Genomic DNA, 21,879 nt, shown 5'->3' with positions numbered 1-21,879 from the left:
CCCGCCGAGCGGAAACAACACGCCGCTCATCAGCCACCCAAGAGGTCCCATGTGCAAGAGGTAGCCGTCGCCCCGCCCAAGCCAAAGAAGAGATGGACCCGATGTTCCGCTCCTTCCACCGGACGGATATGCACAACACAAGGGATTGTCGATCTTCCTTCGTGGCTCATCCTGTGCCCCGGAATGCCGGACGACGGTCTCCCTCGGTCGACAGGAGACAAAGACGCTCATGAAGAGGTCACAGCAACAAACTCCCGATCGGCATCGTTCCCCAAGGCAGGAGAATCGCCTAGCATCTAGAGAGCGGTCTAGACCGTCCGCTCGGGAGGAGGAAAATAGAAGCAATACTTCCTGAGGTGAGATCAACGTTATTGCTGGCGGGCCGACCGGAGGAGACTCCAACCGAGCCAGGAAGGCGAGCATCCGGCAACTCCAGATTCATGCGGTCGGCTGTAGCCAAGAACGAGCGGAAGGACCCGAAATTAGTTTCGGGCCCGGGGACTTGGAAGGAGTTGAAGTACCCCATGACGATGCTCTGCTCATCAAAGCGGTAATAGCCAATTACACTATTCACCGCGTATTTGTTGACACAGGGAGCTCAGTCAACATCATATTCAAGAAGGCGTTCGATCAGTTGCAAATTGATCGAGCCGAGCTGCTACCCATGACAACTCCGCTCTATGGGTTCACAAGTTCGGGACAGATCCGGTGGCCACCATGGGAGAAGAGCCGCCAGAGGACAAGAACAACAAACTTCGTGGTGGTCGACTCTCCTCGTCCTACAACATTATTTTGGGATGACCGACTCTCAGTGAATTCCCAACCTTCGCAGAAGATCAAGTTCCCGTGGAGGACAAAGTGGGAGAAGTACGGGGAGATCAGTGCTCGGCGATGCTACATCGAGATGGTCCGAGCAGAGGCCAATTCCGCTCGGGCGCCCGGATCGAGGTAAACACCATCACCGAAAAGCCACCCTCTTTAATTTATGAAAAAGAGGAAGTGCAGATTCACCCAACCCGATCGGAGGCCACTACCTTTATAGCGTCCGATCCGGAGGAGAACGCCCAATGCCTCCAAGAAATCATGATGTCTTCTTGGTCGATACATGAGCTGCCCGAATTTTGCCGAGCATAGCGCGAGAGTTACATGTCCGCACGCACGCCAAAGCAAAGAAAAGGGACTTGCGTAATTCAATCATCCGAGCGGAGGTGGAAAAACTATGAAGTCTAATTCCCGAGCTGGTTGGCTAACGTGTATTAGTCTCCAAGCCGCAACAAGTGGAGAGTATGCATAGATTTTCGGGATCTTAATAAAGCCTCAAAGATTTTATCCTCCGCCGGATAGATCACTGGTGGACTCTCAGAATTAATCAGATGTCGACGCCTACAGGCTATCACCAAGTGCCGCCGTGAAGATTAAGAAAAGTGACCGGCACTTATTGCTATAATGTAATGCCGTTCGGATTGAAGAATGCGGGGCCACATATCGGTGCTTGATGAATAAAGTGTTCAGAGTAGATCGGGAGGAATCTAGAAGTTTATGTGGGCGACATTCTCATTAAGTCCATCCGACCGGCCGATCTCTTCAAAGACATGGAGGAAACCTTCCGCAAATATGGAGTCAAGCTAAATCAGTGCTCGAGCAAAAGGAGGCGCTACATAGTGACCGCGAGGGAATCAAGCAAATCCCGAGAAAGGTGAAAGCTCTACAAGATATCTCGCCAAGAAATACAAGGAAGTGGGATAACCGCCTATCCGGTTCATCTCCAAAACCGACCGAGCCTTCCTTTTTCAAGATCTTACGCAAAGCTACAAAATTTCGATGGGACGAAATTCGAAGATTTGAAGGCATATTTGAACTCTCTCCCGATAGCTGAGTGCTGGTGAGCCACTTCATATGTACTTGTCTTCAATCGAGCATGCAATCCAGCTTTAGTGAGGTCGAGCGGAGAAGAGCCTGTATTTCCTTAGCCACATTTTAAAGATCTGAATCTCGCTACATCGGGCTCGAGAAGTTGGCCTTCATCGCTCGGCGGCTTCGTCCATACTTCCGGCGCATACGATCATTGTCAAGACCAATAGCCCGCTCGGACGTGTCCTACTAAATCCAGAGGCATCCGGACGGCTCATCAAATGGACGATGGAGTTGAGTGAATTTGATATCCAATACCAGCCCCGCTCGGCGATCAAAGCGCAATCCTTGGCCGATTTTGTGACCGAGGTGCTCGGAAGCTATGTGGAGAATATATGTGGATGGGTCGTCCACTCGGCTCGGAAGCGGGATTGAATATTGTTACTCTCCCTCAAGAAGAGAAGATGCACTTATCCGTCCTACTGGATTATAAAGCTACCAACAATGAAGCAGAGTATGAGGCCCTCATAGCCGGCATGCAGGCAGCTCGGCATGTGGGAGCCGGTCTGGTAACACTTTACTCTATGGTACCTTCGAAATCAATAGTGCTCGGCTCAAGCTCTACGCTGAAGCCTTCGAGAAGCTCAAAGCCGACTTTAGAGAAGTTATTGTCCGAAAGATGGCCAATGAGTTAGCCAAGCTCATGAGCTCAATAACGCCGATCGCCATTCAGCCCAATTGAAAAGTATTGTTGGTGGCGCATGTCGACCGATGGCGGGCCTCACGATTCCGAGCGATGGAGAACACCCATCATAGAGTTCCTCCGCTCGGGCGCCACACCATCCAATGAGTATGAAGCTCAGTTAAGAAGAAGAGCCGGTTGGTTCACACTCATCGACGATCAGCTTCTCTCGCCCGCTGTTAAAATGCGTGAGCTCGGAGGACTCGCTTACATCCTCCAAGAAGTACATCAAGGATCGTGCGGGAGGGCATCCAAGACGATCGTGGCCAAGAAGATCCTCCGGCCGTACTTTTGGCCGACTTTACTCGGACCGGCGCGTTTCATGCCGTAGTACCATAACTTCAACCACCGACCGACAGAGGAAATGAAAGATCTACAATTCGTGTTCGTTCGACCAGTGGGAATGGATATTGTTGGTCCATTTCTAATGGCAGCGAAAATTTTTACTAGTGGCGGTAGATTATTTTTCCAAGTGGGTGGAGGCCGAGCCGCTAGCCAGGATCACCGAACAAATGGTCAAAAAGTTCATATGGCAACACATCATTTGTCGATTCGGCATCCCTCGCCGACTAATTTCCGACAACGGACGGCAATTCACAGGGAAGGTGCTGGAGGATTGGTGCAAGAGCTACGGCATCGAGCAACACTTCACGTCCGTGGCTTATCCCCAAAGCAACGGTCAAGCCGAAGTAGCCAATCGGGAAATTCTTCGTATTCTGCGCGCTCGGCTCGACCATTTGGGAGGAAGTTGGCCGGATGAAGTGCCGAGCATCTTGTGGGCCATCCGGACGACTCCGAAGGAAGGGACGGGAGTCACACCGTTCCATTTGGTCGACGAGGAGCGAGCCAATGCGTCCGGATTCAGAGTTATAATGATGGCAACGCCGAACGGAGGAACATGGAGCTGGATTTGGTCGACGAGGAGCGAGCCAAGGCGTCCGTTCGGTTGATGGCGTACCGGCAGCGGATTAAGCAAAATTACAACCGCCGTGTAATCCCTAGATCATTTCAGGTCGGCGATCTTGTCTGGAAGAAAGTCAAGCCGGTCGGCGACGTCGGCAAACTGGAGGCACCGTGGGCAGGCCCCTTCAAGGTTATTGAAAAGCTCCGCTCGGGAGCCTATTATTTGGAGGATGAAGACGGGCGGCAGCTGGATCGACCGTGGAGTGTGAATCATCTCCAACCTTATCGAGCGGGGTGAAAGGTGCACGAATGTAAATCATTCTTGTATATGTTAGTCGCCCATATCCTTGTAATGCAGGAAGCAAAATTAATGCAAAGGATGGCCAATGGATTCGCCGATCGGCAGCGTTAAATATCGAGAGACGAGCGGCGTCTATAAACTTCCGAGCGGAAGACCGCCGAGCCCGACGTTAAATATCGCCTATAAGCTCGGATCGAGAGGCGAGCGAAGACCGCCGAAGTCGACGTTAAATATCGAGACGAGCCGGCGTCTATAAACTTCCGGGCGGAAGACCGCCGTCGAGCTCCGACGTTAAATATCGAGACGAGCCGGCGTCTATAACCTTCCGGGCGGAAGACCGCCGAGCTCCGACGTTAAATATCGAGAGACGAGTCTGCGTCCTCCAAGCGGAAGACCGCCGAGCTCCGACGTTAAATATCGAGAGACGAGACGGCGTCTATAAACTTCCGAGCGGAAGACACCGAGCTCCGACGTTAAATATCGAGACAAGCCGGCGTCTATAAACGACCGGAAGACCGCCGAGCTCCGGACGTTAAATATCGAGACGAGCCGGCGTCTTAACGCGCCGAAGACCGCCGAGCTCCGACGTTAAATATCGAGACAAGCCGACGTCTATAAACTTCCGAACGGAAGACCGCCGAGCTCCGACGTTAAATATCAAGAGACGAGTCGGCGTCTATATAAACTTCCGAAGGAAGACCGCCGAGCCCGGCATTAAATATCGAGACAAGGCGTAAACTTCCGAACGGAAGACCGTCGAGCTCCGACGTTAAATATCGAGAGACGAGTCGGCGTCTATAAACGTCCGAGCGGAAGACCGTCGAGCTCCGACGTTAAATATCGAGGACGAGCCGGCGTCTATAAACTTCCGAGCGGAAGACCGTCGAGCTCCGACGTTAAATATCGAGAGACGAGCCGGCGGCTATAAACTTCCGAGCGGAAGACCGTCGAACTCCGACGTTAAATATCGAGAGACGAGCCGGCGTCTATAAACGTCCGAGCGGAAGACCGTCGAGCTTCGACGTTAAATATCGAGAGACGAGCCTACGTCTATAAACGTCCGAGCGGAAGACCGTCGAGCTTCGACGTTAAATATCGAGAGACGAGCCGGCGTCTATAAACGTCCTAGCGGAAGACCGTCGAGTTTGACGCCGATATTGTTCGACCGACTCTACGTTCCGCTCGGCTCAAGGCCCAAAGGTTCTTGTCGGCTTATAGCGAGCAATCCTTGCTAGCAAAGCGGAATGATTACGCGTCCGGAATATTTGCCCGAGCAGAAGGGCAAGGCCAAGTACTTCGCAACAATGCCTTTCGAATGCCAGGGGTGTGATAATAGGCGAGCAGGCAACACACATATTAATTAGCAAAAGGACAGTGCAAAAAGATAGAGTGCGCGAAAGGAAAGCATTCCATTAAAAATAAAATCTCAGGCCGGGCTGCCTCTACCGTTGGATCTAGGTTACAGGAATCAAAGCATGCATCGAACCGTCCATTTTGAATCGCTTCGATCACATCAAAACACCACGCCATCGCCGCCGTACATCGATGGCAGTGCGCCACGTGGCATTCAATCATTCGGAGCATTTAATGAAAGCATGCTCAACCTTAATGTCGAGGATTGGCGCAGAACACGAGGATATCCGGTGAAGACCATTGTTGATTCGCTTAAGGCTATCTCTATGGTTGGCCGAGCGGATGATACAAGTACGGAGGAACCGCTCGGCCGGATTCTTAGTCCAGTCAGTCGTACTATTCGCCTCCTTCGACTAGACTTGAAGGGGAGGCAAGTGATCCAGAGGTAAGGCGCCATCCGTCAACGCCACGTGGAAGTCACAGGGTAGGCGGTCCATCCGAGGCCGGGTTCGACCAGACTCCGGATAGGGCCGAGTCCGACCGGAGGCGGTGGTCCGACGACGTCCTCGCCAATGGAATCGAACGAGGATGGGTCCGATCGGCTGCAGCCGGACGATATCTGATGGTCACCACCAAATCGTGGTTCCGGAGGAAAAGGTCGTGGGCCGAGCGGACCTCACGCTCGCCCAAAGCCATAAGGCTAACAGTCCCCATAAAGCACATGAGGGAGGATCTCCCAAGTAAACCTCCGTGTCCGGCCGGATGTTGAGGGAGATGTCCGTCCGGAAGCCAGAAGCAAAGGGAAAAGGACAAGGAACGTCTTTTTCGCCGGTATGTTTCACGTGGGCCATGCTCCAAATTCTTGTGAATTGTCCCCCATCGAGGACATGCTAAGACTGTAGCAGTATGGGTTAGGGAAGCTTACTGACAAGTCCTTACTGGAGTATGGGATAGGGACACGTGTACACCTCGGTAGGTGTACGCTCACTTCTTCACTGCCCTATATAAAGGCCTTCATTCTTCGTCGGAGGTACGCGGTCTACGAGTTTTAAAGCCACTGTTTCTTTCTTGAGCTTCGCCTGACTTGAGCGTCGGAGGGTCGCCGCCGGGAATCCCTTCCCGGCCCGACTTCTGTGCAGGTTCGCCGGAGCTTTGTGCCGCCAGTCGAAGATTCACGCCAGCAGCCGGAAGCGCCACGTGCCCAGCGTCCGTTGATTCGACATTCGGACAGGATCAAATAAAAATTATTTTTTAATTTTTATTAACCTTCTTTTAATCTTATAATTTTTTTATTAATCTTCTTTTATATTTTTAATTTTTAATTAAAATTTTAAAATTAAAAAATATGGATAAATTTAGAACATTATTATGAGTTTAATGACATATTTTTTTTTAAAAATAAGTTATTTAAGGGTATCAATTAAAACTTTTTGATGAAATAATAAAGTTTAAAATTTTATTTTCTTAATTTGTTTCAATCGGTTCAATTTGATTCTATTTAAATAATTTTTTTTTTTTTTTTTACTTTAATTAAGTGGAACGGCGAGAAAGATATTTTTGAAATTAAGTGTGTCTTTTATAAAATTAAAATTATGATGGGAGGAATTTCAGAATTTTGCGCCTTTAGTAAAACGCCGTTTCTTTCCCCACAGCTTCTTTAACTCTTTTTCCCGTCCTAGCGCAGAGCGAGAGCGAGAGCGACAAAACTGCTCCGATCCAGCCTCTGCTCCTGGATATCTTCATGGATCAGGAAACATGTACGCCTCCTTGGCTTCCTTTTTGTTAATTTTGGATTCTTGATGCGAAGTTTCTTGGCCTCCGATCTCGTTTCAGTGATAGAGTTCCTGGGGCAAGTTCCTTTATTGCAGCGGCTCCCTAGCTCGTCGCTTCGCAAGATCGCAGACGTCATCCAAGTTAGGCGTTATGGTAGTCACATTTATGCTATCTAATTACAGTTTGGATTGACAAGGCCCTTTGTGGAAGTGTTTTACCCAAGAATACTGTGGATACAACTTCATGATGGAGAATTAGTGTTGTTTGAGCCTTATTTTATGCTGCAATTTCGATAATTCTAGTTCTCTTTTTGAGTGTTTCTTTTGTGCACCCCAATTCTCTTTTCTTTGGAGTCGAAACTTAAAAATTCCTTCTCTTTGAATGTTGTTGCAACTTTTGATGACATTTTGATAGTTATGGGATTCTGTTCAAGTACTTTGTTTGGACAATCTTCTCTTGTTTTTAGTAAACGTAGTCTTATACTCTTGCAAATTTCAGTAATTTTAGATTGATTCTATTTGAGCACCACTTTGGAATCCTTTTTGAGTTAAAGCATAAGGTTTAGCGCTCTGTTAATATTATGACGTATTTTGATAATTCTAGTGTTTTTTCTTAATGAGTCTTTGGCATTTGAAATCTAAAAAACTACAAATTTCTGCAAAATTCTCTTGAACTTTGGAGCTCTTAAAGTCTCAGTTTACTAGATTTTGTGCATTCAAGTGTACTCTGGCTAGAGGATCTTTTCCTGTGAGTAGAAAACAATGCTCTTTATTGGTATTTTGACAATTTCATACCTCATTTCCTTGTAGAACCTGGTGACTATGTTGTTCGCGAGGGGGAATGTGGATTGGGCCTTTACTTTATCTGGGATGGTCAGGTATATCTTTGTCATTTGAATTATTTTGAATTCTAAGTTTCCTATTTGCTTGGTGAGCTTGCTCTTATGAATTGCAAAATTCATTAATTTCCAGTTACATGTTATAATCCACACATCCTTTCAGTTAAAATACCTTCATTGTTTCACAACATATGTTTTCTTGTGGATTATGATCATTCTGCTATGGAAATCAACTCAATTCCTTTTTCTTACCTGTTTCTGCTTCTTATCATATCTAGAATTTCTTAGTATTCTTTTGAAATAATTGCCTTGAAACTGTATGGTTCCAGTGTAATAAGAAATTTGCACATCAATCTTTTCTTCTATCAGGCTGAGGTTTCTAGATCTAGTACTTCTGAGGAAGGAAATCGTTCAGACCTTCAGTTGAAGCAATATGATTACTTTGGTAATGGTATGCTACCTATTTTAATGCAGATATGACTCAGTCACTGTATTAGCTGATCCATTTGTATAACAGACTGCATAGTTTTCCATATCAAGGTAGCAAAGCACAGTTCCATTGTTATTTAGAAGTTGCAAAAAACAGATACAAGACAATTTGATGCAGGACGCTGTATTATTTGATTCATTTATTTGACACATTACATAATTATACATATTGAGGTAGTGAAGCACTTCTCTATTGTTGTTTTTGGTAGTTGTTAAAACTGCTATGCAATCAACTATACTGTCACTTAAGGATGCCATTAACATATTTCCATACAATATACCTTCACGAACTTACTGAATATTGTTAGCTAAACTAATTCATTTCCTTCATCATTTCCCCATAAACATTAAATAAGACATATATTTTCCAGATGATAGGAACTACATGCTGTTTCAAAAGCATTCTTCTATAAATGATCTCTCTTTAATGAACTAATAGTTGCTCGTGCTATTATAAATTTGATGCTTATAGTGCTTCTATTAAATTTTTATCTCCAAATTCTAACTTCATGTTTTAGGTACTGGTGGTTCCATTAATCAAGCTAATGTGGTCGCATTGTCTAAGGTATTTCCAATTTTAAAAGGCTTGATCAAAATTTCTAGCCTTTTCCAGAGAGAGTTTTTCCTCCCTTTTTATGTGGCATACAAGTTCTAGGCTTGATTTGCTGATTGCTAGAGAATTGCAGCTGATCTGCTTAGTACTGCCAGATGGATATAGTAATTTGTTGCAACCAAAATCAATTTGGAATGCCGAGGGTACCCCTAAAGATTTCTCTCTAGTTGAGCATATATTGCAACTGGAGCCATTAGATGTAAGCCTAAAATTACATATCTCTTACAGTTTCAACAAGTTTTATGCTGTATTCCAATAGACTCTTGCTTATCTCTTCTTAGCTGTTCTTTGAAATTTATGTAATCCGTGTCCCCTCTATTGATATAATAACCTAGCAGACTAGCATTACTGCATATTCCATGTCCATAAGCATTTGTTGAGAGCTTGTTGTAAAGCCTCGTGAATTATTGGGGAAGAATCATGAAATCTATTTTCTAAGTAGTCCCCTCTAAGTCTCTATATACCTTTTTTTTTGGATAAGTAAAAATTGTATAGCATGTATCAAAATGTACAAAATGAGGCTTTAGGAGCTATTCACGTCTCACTAACTCTCTCTTTATCTTTTTTTTTTGGATACGTAAAAATTGTATAGCATGTATCAAAATGTACAAAATGAGGCTTTAAGAGCTATTATGTCTGATAAAGTATCATATCTGAATAGACACCTAAAAACTTGTATACATGGATTTGCACACCCTGTATATCCTCTTAATATCTAACCGTTCCTCACCAAAGAAACTACAATTACGGGCCCTCTAAACATAATGGATCATAAAAGACAAGGCAAGATGACGTGTCTTTGTCAAAGTCCTACTCCCATGATAATACTGCCCGAAGACTCGCATCGTCTGTTGGTAGGTGGACATCTCCTAACTCATGTTAAGCCAATCTCTGATCCTCCTCCACAACTCCACGATAGGGGGGGGCACATGAAGGATAGGTGCTTCTATGTATCCATCATCTGATCGCAAAAAGTGCACTGCTTGTCTTCCAGGTAATCCTGCCAATCTCTAGTGGAGAGTCAACCATGATTGGGCTGTAAGTAAGCTCTCCACATTATCTCGGCCCACACCTTCTTAGGACTAGACTGCCCAAAGAAGTCGTAAGCTCGAGCCACTCCATCATCATGTACCAACCAATCCGTCGGTGCGAGCAGCCTATAGTGACTCGACACCCACTAATATGAGATCCTGTATCCATAGTAGTCTCTTAATCAGAGGGGAATCCAAATTAGCTACTTGCCATGCCCAAGTCTAGATGTGACTCAAATAGGTATGATGTACCCACTTGATCTGGAGGACGTCCTCCTCCCGTATGCACATTAATACCTTTGCTAAGAGAACTAGATTCCAGGCTTGCAAGTCCCAAAACCCCAATCTGCCTTCGTCCTTTGGTTTGCATCTGCCCATGATAGAGGAGGATGCTTGGGCGGTCCACATGAAAGACTTACATATATTGTAAATGCAATCAATGATGGATAACTAGAGGTAAAGGCAGAATGGATAACTAGAAGCACTCAACGTCCTGAAGTTCAGATGTGATAAACTGCGCCTTGACTGCGCGTATGATGTCTTCCTTGGCCAGGCGTTGATCCAATGGATCAGGGAGTTCGACAGAGGGGTGTAATATGATATCCGAAGATGCATTGCAGCTAGCGGAATCCACGGATATCGAAAAAGTATGGTACCCTCTAGAAATCCAATGATGGAGATAAGCCTCTAGTGCTTCGTGTCATCAACTCTCGCCAGATAGATGCTTGACTTCAGGCGATTAACATGAACTCCAACAGTCTCCCTAAAGTCCTGCAAGCATGTGATTAGGGTCCCAACGGATGTAGCATCTCCTCTGCTAAAACGTAGCACGTCATTCGTATACGCCAAGTGGGCTAATATGAGGTGGACACACTGTGGATGATAGCCAAAACCTGGCTGGGATGTGTGCTGTTGCAGCTGCTTGCTAAAGATCTCAATACATATACCAAATAGGTAGGGCGATAGTGGGTCACCTTGTTGTAGCCCCTTAGCTCCTCGAAAATGTCCACAAGATCCACCATTGATAGCCAATGAGAAAGAGGTAGTGGCGACACACTCCATAATCCATCCAATAAAACGCTCCACGAAGTTCAATCCAAGGAGAGCCTCATGTAGAAATGCCTAAGGCGCCGAGTCAAAAGCCTTTTGTAGGTCGATCTTCAAAATATTGTGTGGTGAGATGCGCTTATGACCATATTTCCTAAAAATCTCTTATGCTAAGTGAATATTACCAGTAATAAGTCTACTCGTACAAACGCGAAGACTAATGGAGAAGGTGACCCAACATGTCAGAAAGTCGTCTAATATCTTAGAGATAACTTTATATAACACTATACAATAGAAAATGGAGTGATAATTAGTCACCTTACTAGCATGGGCGAACTTGGGGATGAGGGCTATAAGTGTATGATTCCATTGGCAAAGTAGTCTTCCATGATGGCAGCAATAAAATCTGCACTAACTATATCCCATGTATGCTTGAAGAACTTCGACCCTTAACCATTTGAACCGGGTGGCCGTTGATCCCCAATGTCGAATAAATCATCCTTGATTTCTTCAGCGGTAGGTAAGTGGGTAAGTTGCTCAATTTGATTTGGAATGATGGTCCGGCCATATTGGAATAGCTGCTGTGAGAGGTTGCTGGCAACTCTCTATATACCTGTATGTACATATATATGCGTGGGGGCGTGTGCATTAGATTAATAAAAAAAATACATTTAGGCCCTATATATTGTTTGTACACCTTGATACTCGCCTTTAATCTAGCTCAAGGATATTATAAAATCTTAACCTATTACACATATGTTCAATTCTAAGATCTCTTATGGACTTAATTAATTTGCCAATCCATTGTTGACACTAAGAATATATATGATGAACTCCTTAGATTGCACATACTGAAACAAAATGTCAATTTATTTCTATGTTCTTTCCTCTTATAAAAGATTTGTTAGAGGCCATTTCAGAATATAACAAGTGGTTAAATAGGATAAATATCCACCTTCAATATTAATTGCTTAGAGTCGAACAAGCTTTCCTATGGCAGTTGTGGTGGTGGTAATGGCCTTATATTCTGCCTTTGCACTTCTCTGCCTTTTATTTTTCAAAGATACTAAATTTCCTCCCACAACAACAACAACAACAACAACAACAACAACAACAACCGAATCTTATCCCACTCGGTGGGATCGACTATATGGATCCTTTTACGCCATTGAGCTCTATCTCCCACTATATCATCATGTATGCTTAAATAAATTTTATCTTGTTTTATTGTTGCTAACCAAGTCTTTTTTGGTCTTCCACATTTGATATGCATATTTGTCATAATTTCACATCGCCTAACTAGAACATTTATTGGTCGTCTAAGTATATGCTCGTATCATCTTAAACGTGTCTTTCGGAGTTTTCCCTCAATAGATGCAACTCTGACTCTCTCTAATGTTCTTATTTCTTATTTTGTCCATTCTTGTATGTTCACACATCCTCCTTAACATTCTCATTTCGGCAACTCTCATCTTTGCTCATGTACTCGAGTCATAACCCAACATTCAGTTCTATATAACATAGCAGGTCTAATTGCGATTTTGTAGAATTTTCCTTTAAGTTTTAGAGGTACTTTACTATCACATAAAACACCTGACATTTTTCAACATTTCAACCATCCTGCTTGCATTCTATGTAAAATATCTCTCTCAATTTCTCTATCATTTTGTAAAAATGATCTTAAATATATAAAGCTTTCGGTTCCGGGTAACTCGTCATCTTTTATCTTAACAATTGTCTCATTATGTCTAACATTGCTAAATTTAAATTCCATATATTCTGTCTTTTTATTCTATTAAGCCTAAAACCTTTCCCTTCTAGTGTTTCCTGCCAAAATTCTAGTTTATTATTTACTCTTTCACATGTTTCATCTACCAAAATAATATCATCTGCAAACAACATGCAATATGTATAGTGAGTTCATCTATAATTAGTATAAAAAGATAGGGATTTAGAGCTGATCCTTGATGTAACCTTATCTTTATTGGAAATGCTTCAGTTACTTCCTCTCACAAAAATACAATACTTAAATAGATCATCTATTAAGGGGGGAAAGTGCCTAATTGCATTATATCGTGTAATTTGAAAATGATCTTAACAAAATAAAGGGGGCCCTTGTCTTGAGCAATCTCTAAATCATGGTTGATCTTGTATCGCGTTTACTAGGCAACATGATCCAAACATATCGTTCTAATAGATTATAAATCTCAATATTACTTGACACAAACAATGTTTCTCGTGTTGCTATATCAATCATGTTGATGACAATTGTTCATGCCGACACTTGACATCCCTTAGTATGCTATAAAATATATCAAGATGAATTAAGATATTATCTTTATTTTTTTAGCTTGTGTTGTCAAAACTATAATATTCTAGATGAAACACAGATTGAATTTAAGTATATAGTTTTGTTATCTTTTTTTTTTTTTTCCGGTTCATCTCCTTACTCCTTTCACTCCCAATTCGTCACTAACACCATACATCAAAATGTCAGCACAATATTAAAACAAAATATAATTTCAGTTTGAGATAAATATCAAAGAATCTTAGTGTTGCCATCCAATGATCTCGATAAAGAGACTCAAGGAACTATTAACCACACTCGTTATGTCTAGTAATTGTGAAATAATTCAATTTTTGAACTAATATATAATTTCTCAGATTAGATAATGACTAATCTTTTGTGTTTGTCCAATGCTTAAATGTATAAGAGTGTTATTGAGTTTGGTGTAGCATATCCATATCTTTGAGCATATCAGTACATATTTTTCATATGATACATAAATGTCTCTCCTTGATTGTGCAATTGCAATGCTCATAAAAAACCTTAGCTTTCCAAGTCCTTAGTCTAAATTTGTTGATTGAGATAAGATTTCAACCTTTTGATTCTTATGGTGTCACCTTATGTTACAATAATGTCATCTAAGTCAACAATGAGAATTCACTTCTCAAACTAAGGTAATTCGTAATATTGAATCATTAATATTTTGATTCTATTAGATTGAATAATACGGAACTGAAATTACTAAGACATGCTCTAGGAGACAAGACTGCTTTAGTTGATATCAAGGTTTGAAATCTTGAGTTGTGATGGTGTTTTGGTTTTTGACTTATCTTGAGTTGTGCTGGTGTTTTGGTTTTTGATTGACATGATACTATTGTGGTATCGTGCTGGCGTTTCAATGTTTGGTGCCGGTGGTAAATTAGGAGTGGAAAGAGGAAAGAGGAAAGAGTTGAAGAAAAGGAAAAAGATAAGATAACTATATATAGCAAAGTTTAATGTTTACTTTTTATCTGTAATGCTATGATTTTGACATTATCTTATATGGAGACAAGCTACTTAATAATAACAATATTATCTGAATTTTTGAATGTCAAGGAGAGTGTTGACATGAAATGATACTTGTTGACATGATTAATGTCTCTCGGTGCCGAGTAATATCAAATTTTGATAATTTATGAGAATGATACGTTTCGACCATTGCACCCGGAACGGTATGAGATTTCAAACCATGATTGATATATTGATTTTTTCAATTTACATATAAGGTGATGTAGATCTCCTAATAAGATCTCCATGGAGGAAAAACTTTTGATATCCAAATTGAAGCAATCTTACAAATAGGAGGAGAATATGCCCTTTTAGTCAATCTGATGTATCTGTTTATACCCTTTTACCACTATTGGATTTTTAGACTAGTCAATTAAACCATTAGGGACTGCATACTATTTGCATTCAGTTGTAGATTTTTCTAGAATGAAAATTCTATTTCCAATATATCATTGGAGTGCAATAGTGCCATTCCATCAAGCGTAGTTTGCCTCTATCTTGGATAAAAAAAAACAAAATTTTTTAGTTATAAGCATGGTTTAAAGTATCATACTGAGACGGTCGAAACGGGGGAAACATCACTATACCTGCAATAGTAGTGACATGTTGTGCGACCCCGTGGCCGCAGCGGAGGGGTCGCATAACCCTTCCGCTGCGCTCGACCCTGCGGCCGTTGCAAAGGGACCACTGTGGTCACGCCAGAGGAGTCATGCAAGTTCCACGGCTATGGTTGGGGGGTCACAGATTTTTTTTTTAATTAAACTTAGGTTATTTATTTTAATCAACTCCTAGCTACGATGGAAATAATCTAAAAAGACTTTATTAAACCCTAGTAACATTATCTAATTAATTTTATTTTTTTTTATTTATTTTAATTTAAAAATTATAATAAAATATTTATTTATTTATTTATCTATTTTCATATCTTTTTCTTTTTTAAAAGATTATTTTTTATATTGTTTATTTTTTAAATATTTCTGTTAATATTTTATTTTTTAATTAATATATTTTATATTTAGAAAATACTGAAACTATATCAGCACGGCACAATATGGTACCGAAATCGTATCGTTCCGGTCCAAAATCGAAAGCTTGGCACGGGTCAAAATTTTAAACCTTGGTTATAAGAAAACATATAATATGTGATGGGAAAGATGATCTAAGGTGGTGCGTGTGCTTTTCCTTATAACAATAAGGATGTAGGGTTTGAGATCTTGGAGGGTTTTGGTAAGTCAGCAAAGTCTTGCAGAATTGCTATATTAGGCTTGGATTGTGTTTTGTCCATTGTGAATGGGAGCCTTGGTGTAATTGTAAAGTTGCTGCCGTGTGACCTTGTGATCATGGGTTTGAGTCGTGGAAACAACATCTTGCAATGTAGGGTAAGATTACATACTATAGACCCAATGTGGTTCAACTCTTTCCCGAGATCAGCATTAGCTGGAGCTTCATGCACTGAGCTGCCTTTTATTGTGTATTGTCCATTGTAGGTCGACATTGATAAAGCTTTTGTTGAGTCGTTCTGAATTATAGATCGTGGGATAGGCAATGGAATAGGATATAAAGTAGCTTAACTACTTAAGCATGAAAAGTGAGGTGGAGAAAAAGGAGGTAGATTAAAAAAATGTCACCTTGGTTAAAACAAATGTTTATGTAATTTCGGAGAATAATAACACACACCTTTTAGAGACAATCATCTTTAAGAAACACACAATATATTTATGAGACAATCATCTTTTATGGTGATAAGATTTGGACAAAACAACTAAACCTAAACATATGATGTTTAAGATTGAAAATGACATAACATGTAAAAGATAAGACAGAAGGAAGTTGACCATGAAACACAAAGGAAAGCATGCAATTTATAAGATAACATTTTGTGAGAAGTACATCATCCTAAAATAGTAGAGGAACTCCCAATAGAGAAATAAAGTTCGTGCAGTCTCATTCAAATATTTATTCTTTCATTTCACAATACTATTTTATTGAGGTGTATAAGAACAAAATAATTGATAAAGAGTACCTTACAGAGGTGGAACCAATGTATGGAACGATAAGACATGTGTGCTATTGTAAATTTTTAAACATATAAGAGAACCACTATAAATATATGCAATTCCTCATTTCACAAAAAATTTTATTGACTTTTGTGTAAAAATGAAAAAGTTTTGTTCTCTAGTTTTCCTTGATCACAAAACAACTTCCCATTATTTTGCAACCATCTCCATTTCTCTACAACACCAATATCTAGCGGACCAACAACCCTTCCCCCCTCACATAGGACACCTCCTACACTTGGGACCTCTCACCTGCACTCCTTTATTTCCTCTCCTCAAATACTCCTCTCGAGCATCTAAAAGCCTGACATCCTGCGACCCACTCCATCCTTGCATGTCTCCCCTCAATCTTCTTCCAATTGTAGCCCCTCTTCTCTTCTCTCCTCCTCTCAGACCTCTCCGTTATTGGTGTTTCGTGAACACCCTCTTGCAATCCCCTTCATGGCCCCACATTTTTTTCCCAACTACAACCCCCTTAAGTGAATACAATCTCTTTTATTTCCTAACTCCCTAAACCTTGCATCCTCCTTTTCAACAATTTATTTCCCTTCGGTCTTCTTTAAAGGCGACCACCATTGATACGTAAACAATCTTTCCTCTCTTTCCCATTTTTTTTTATTTGTATATTAAGAAGTAGTGATTTTAATCCATAAAAAAATTGTCATACATAAATATAGACTAGTGTTAGCATAATTTACTTTTTTATTCACATAAGATATAGAAAGATAAATCTCAAAATCAATCTTTAGTGGTGGTTGCATATCAATTTGAGATGATGAAAATACACAACTAAAGTTTATGATATTAAGAAACAACAAAAACAATCAAGTCTTATCCCACTAGGTGAGTTCGACTATATGGATCATTATGTGTCATTGGCTCTATCCTTTGTATTTAAATAAATTTGATTTCTTGTTATTGTTGCAAACCAAGTCTTTTTTGTTCACCTCCTCCTCGTCTTATATTCACATTTGTCATAGTTTCACATCGTCTAACTGAAGCATTTATCGGTCGTGTAAGTACATGTCTGTATCATCTTCAACGTGTCTCCTGGAGTTTTCTCTTAATAGATATAATTTTCTCTAATATTTTCATTTATTATCCTGTCCATCTTTGTATGTCTGCACATTCACCTTAATATTGTCATCTTTACAACTCTCATTTTCTGCTCATTTGCTCTAGTTATAGCCCAACATTCAATTCCATATAATATAGCAGGTCTAATTGTCATTTTGTAAACTTTCCTTTAAGTCTTAGTTAATGCTTTGTTAGACCCTTTGTTAATGCTAGCAATTTCAAGTTACAATATGAATGCTCAAATTCTAATAAGAAGACATTACTTATGGGAGGGTCATTGCCAATCTATTGGTCAAATTCTCACCAACTAAAATTGAAAAGAAACATTGCCATTTTAGATTTCAGTTGTGGTCACATGAGATCATAAATTTGCATCATTATAGGTTTAAATTATCTAATATAATTACTAATTGGGTATTGGATAAGTTGAATATGGCTTAAAATGAAATCAATATTGAGCTGTTGGTATGTTTCACTTTTGTTAAGTGAGAAGCTTGCTTCATTTAATCAACAGAAGTTGTTATGGTTGTTAAATATTGCTGGTTAAAGAAGTTACAAACTGGGAATTCAGGGTGGCACATGCTGAGGAGTCTGCTATAGAAGTAATCATAGGCAATCAGAATACTAATTTAGTTCATCTTTGTAAGTAGCGATCCTCCCTATTATTATAATACGAAAGTGACAAGTAGTTGATTTGAATAATGTGGATCAGGATTAATATCAGATGATGGAAGTCCTTGTTCGAGAAGGAGATTGTGGATATGATGTCTCTGTTGCTTGAGGAGAGACACTAACTACAATCAAACGAATTTTGTATGTTATAGAGAGGGAAACTCCCACATATAAGAATACTTTGTTACTCTGACTCGGTATATACACCACCTGTACATCTATCAACATGACACAACATGGGCATAAGTATGAAAAATGTGTTTGTTGTTACTCGTCTACAAGAGCAAGAGGAAGAAGAAAGAGACCTAGGAGTGGATTATAAAATGGGACTAGTAACGTAAAACAATGATGGAGATTGACTTAGATAATGGACAGGAACTATAGATGGATAATACCAAGGTTTAAACTTTCTAGCCGTGTTGAAATTTTGATTTGTGACCAGAACGATGTGATTTCGGTATCATATTGTGTCGTGTCAATACAATTTTGATACTTTTTTAAATATAAATATATTAATTAAAAAATATTTTTATTAATATTTGATTGTTATTGATACTTATCATTGAGTTATATTTGAGATGTTTAATGTTGAGTTCAAATTTTGATATTATCTAAATATTGGATGCTTATCGAGTAAAAGTCAATTTAAAATTAGTTGAAGTCCAAGTAGGCATGGTAAGATTAAGTAGGTTTAAACTAAATTTAAGTTTAAATTTATATATACAATAATTAAATTCATAGTTGTATATTTTATAAGGTTAGAAATTATATTATACATATATTTTTGTTTTCCTAAGAATCTATTTCCTCCATTTTATGAGGGTTTTTTTCTTCTCTATTTACCTTATGAACTGATGAAGGAGGGAAAAAAATTAACCATCCTTTAAGAGTTTTTGGTTGACTATTTATCTCGTGGATGGATGTAGTGAAAAAATTAATCATTATATTATTAAAGAAGTAAGGAATTTTTCTCTCTGTTTATCCACGTGGACGGATGAAGGGAAAAAAAATTAATGATGTAGGAGGAAAAAGAAAAAAAACAATGTAGGAGGACAGATGAAGGAAGGAAAAAATTTAATGATATATGAGGATACACATTAATGATGTTGGAGGAAAAAATTAACGAAAGAGAAAAAGTTAAGAGATGGAAAGGACTTTGATAGGAATTGAAATTACCGTTGACAAAACAAATTGATAATTAAAAAAAAGACAAGACCTCCTACTGCCTGAGAGGTCGTGAAGCAGCGACCTTGTGGTGGCTTGGCAAGGTCGCCAAGGTAGCTGTGAACCTGCATCCTATTGTTGGCGAGCAGAATAGTAAATTCCGCCTGTACTGATCTGCACGACTTGATATTGTATACCATATATAATACTAAATAAAAAGGGATAGAGAATGTCACTGTGTGTGATAATGCCAAAGACACACTAAAGATACTTGTAGAAGTTGAGATGGCACACTCGAGGATTTTTTGCCACACTCGAGTAACAGGTGATAAGAACGAGAGTTTGAGATGAACTCAAGAAGTTGACAAGCGACATTTGCATTCAACAGGATTTTACAATTAGTGCAAGCTTCTTGAATAGAATGGAAAAACTGAAAAGTCATGGGGTAGATTAATTTTGAACATTAATAAGGAACAAAACAAAGGCGGCCAAGACGCAAAATTGACTTCCCAAGTATAGGAAAATTGAGAACCTTAGGCAACGTTTGGTTTGTAAATTTTTTATTTTCATTTTCTAAGAAAATAAAAAATATTATTTGGTTGGCAATTTCCACATTTGTTTTCTAGAAAAGGAGATATCATTTTATGGAAAAATAAAAAATGTTTAAAAGTCATTTTCTAAGAAAAAAAACGCTTGTTTTTCAAAAAATGAAAATACAAACCAAATGCTCCGAGATTCTCCTATTTCCAATGTTTGCATCATCTACTTTCCAATGTGTGCTTGTTGACTAAGTTCACTTTCTTTTAAAATTATATGTTGAACTAGAATAAAGTAGTTGTAAAGTTTACGTTAAAAGCCTTAGACCTTCCAAAAGCTTAATAGTTTGCTATCTCTCAAGAAAAGAATTAAAACAACGTTGGTAATTGTATCCAATTAATAATTGTAATTAGATGGGTTGTTGGCTGTTGACTCAAGTTTCTTTCACAGATCTGAGTCATTCAAGTGTCATAATCTCCTCTAATGTTGAAATTGGAATTTTCTTTCATAATTCTTGAGCTAAACCAACCGTATATGCATCAATTAACTTGTTAAATACACTTTATAATGATAATGATCCATTGGTTAGGGTGACATTGGCAATAAGTTACTAGTGTCAAGTTTAGAAAAATAGCACATACGATTAGATATATGCTTAAAGACACTCAAATCTAGAATCTTAGTATTTTCCTTATTGGTATACATTAAATATGCGATCGAGGGTTCACTATAAACTAAAAAAATCACAAATTTCGAATGTTACACATTGAGGAGTCTTCTATAAAAGGAATCATACACACTCCTTAATTGGTACACTAATTTGATACATCTTGGTATGTAGAGACCTACCCTTTTCTTATATGATGAAGGTGACTAGCGATTAATTTGGAACAATGCAGATCAAGATTTGTAGCATATAATGGAAATCCTCGTTCATGGATATAGTGAATTTCTTTGCTGCTTGAGAAGAGGCACCAATTGTAAATGTTGGAAAAATTTTGTAGGTTATGCTGGGAAACCCATACATTGGAATGTGTTGTTACTCCTTAACTTGGCAATATACACGTCTAGGAACTATGTTGACATGACATGACATGACAAATGAGTACAAATGTGAAAAAGAGTCTGAGCAATTAAACTTGTCTATGAGAGAAGAGGAAGCCTAGCTTGGGCTTTGTAGGTTGCTCATGTCAAAGGGGGAGAAAAAGGAAATTTAATGGCTTTGTGTGTGGGGAGGGAGAGAAATTTGACAGTTTCAAGGAGAAGAGTCTAGCTCACGTCGTTGGAAAAGGAAGATCGAAACAACCTTGAGGTTGCACACATCAGCAGATGAGGGGGCTCAAATTGGGGGCATGGGGAAGAGGAAACACTATGTGGTTGTATCTATTAGTGTCAATTGGTTCGGGCCTTGACCTAGCATAGTCTAGGCTATGCCCAAAAAATAGAACCATGCTGTGCCAAACTTGGCCTAGACTGTCAAACTAGTTGGTAGAGTCTCAGCCTATGTGCTAGGTTAAGCTAGACCCCATGCCGAACTGGGCCCACGCTAGGATTAGGATAAGGTTACTTGCAAAAAGACTAAAATAACCCTTGATCTTAAATAAAAATGACTATTTTAGGGCTTTTTGATTAACGTTAGCCTAAAATACCATATTAACCTCACAACATTCTAAATATTTCCTAAAATTGCCCAATAAATACTCTCGAATCACACCCCTCATCCCTTGTGCAAAGAACTCGCATTCTCTCAATTCTCAATTCATCATGCCTCATTCTCTCAACTCATTCTCTTTAGTTTTCTTACTAATATCTCAATTTTATTGTTTTATTATTTAATTTATAATAATCTCCCTATTTAATGCTCATAATTGCTCATAGGGGTGCCACTAACGTTGTAAGCATTTCTCCACCTCGACAATGCATCTTTTCACATCAAGATAAAAATCATTTTTAATTTTTTTTTTATTATTGCATTAAATTTATTAAAAATATCTTTCATTAACCTTTTTTAAAATTTATATTAGGATATAATGAAAAATTGTAGTTGTGGTTCTCATGCATCACCTGTGAAAATTATAATTGTAGGACAACATGAAC

The 21,879-nt window shown here is 39.7% G+C and overlaps 1 protein-coding gene across 2 annotated transcripts in view; it reads left to right on the top strand.

Moving 5' to 3' along the window:
• The first annotated feature begins 6,771 nt into the window (after positions 1-6,771).
• LOC121970035 (acyl-CoA thioesterase 2-like) overlaps positions 6,772-21,879 on the top strand; it is a 59,016-nt gene continuing 43,908 nt past the window's right edge. The window contains exons 1-6 of one of the 2 annotated variants that reach the window (XM_042520434.1): positions 6,772-6,907; positions 6,984-7,076; positions 7,733-7,800; positions 8,131-8,206; positions 8,769-8,815; positions 8,937-9,062. In XM_042520434.1, the coding sequence (XP_042376368.1) occupies positions 6,892-6,907; positions 6,984-7,076; positions 7,733-7,800; positions 8,131-8,206; positions 8,769-8,815; positions 8,937-9,062 (426 nt within the window). In that variant the 5' untranslated portion in view covers positions 6,772-6,891. Of the gene's footprint in view, positions 6,908-6,983; positions 7,077-7,732; positions 7,801-8,130; positions 8,213-8,768; positions 8,816-8,936; positions 9,063-21,879 lie in introns of both variants that reach the window. The other variant, XM_042520433.1, reaches the window with a different exon arrangement.

Source organism: Zingiber officinale, chromosome 4A (genome assembly GCF_018446385.1).
Source record: "Zingiber officinale cultivar Zhangliang chromosome 4A, Zo_v1.1, whole genome shotgun sequence".
NCBI lineage: Eukaryota > Viridiplantae > Streptophyta > Magnoliopsida > Zingiberales > Zingiberaceae > Zingiber > Zingiber officinale.
Note: the sequence above shows the minus strand (reverse complement) of the source record. Positions and strands in the feature narration are given on the sequence as shown.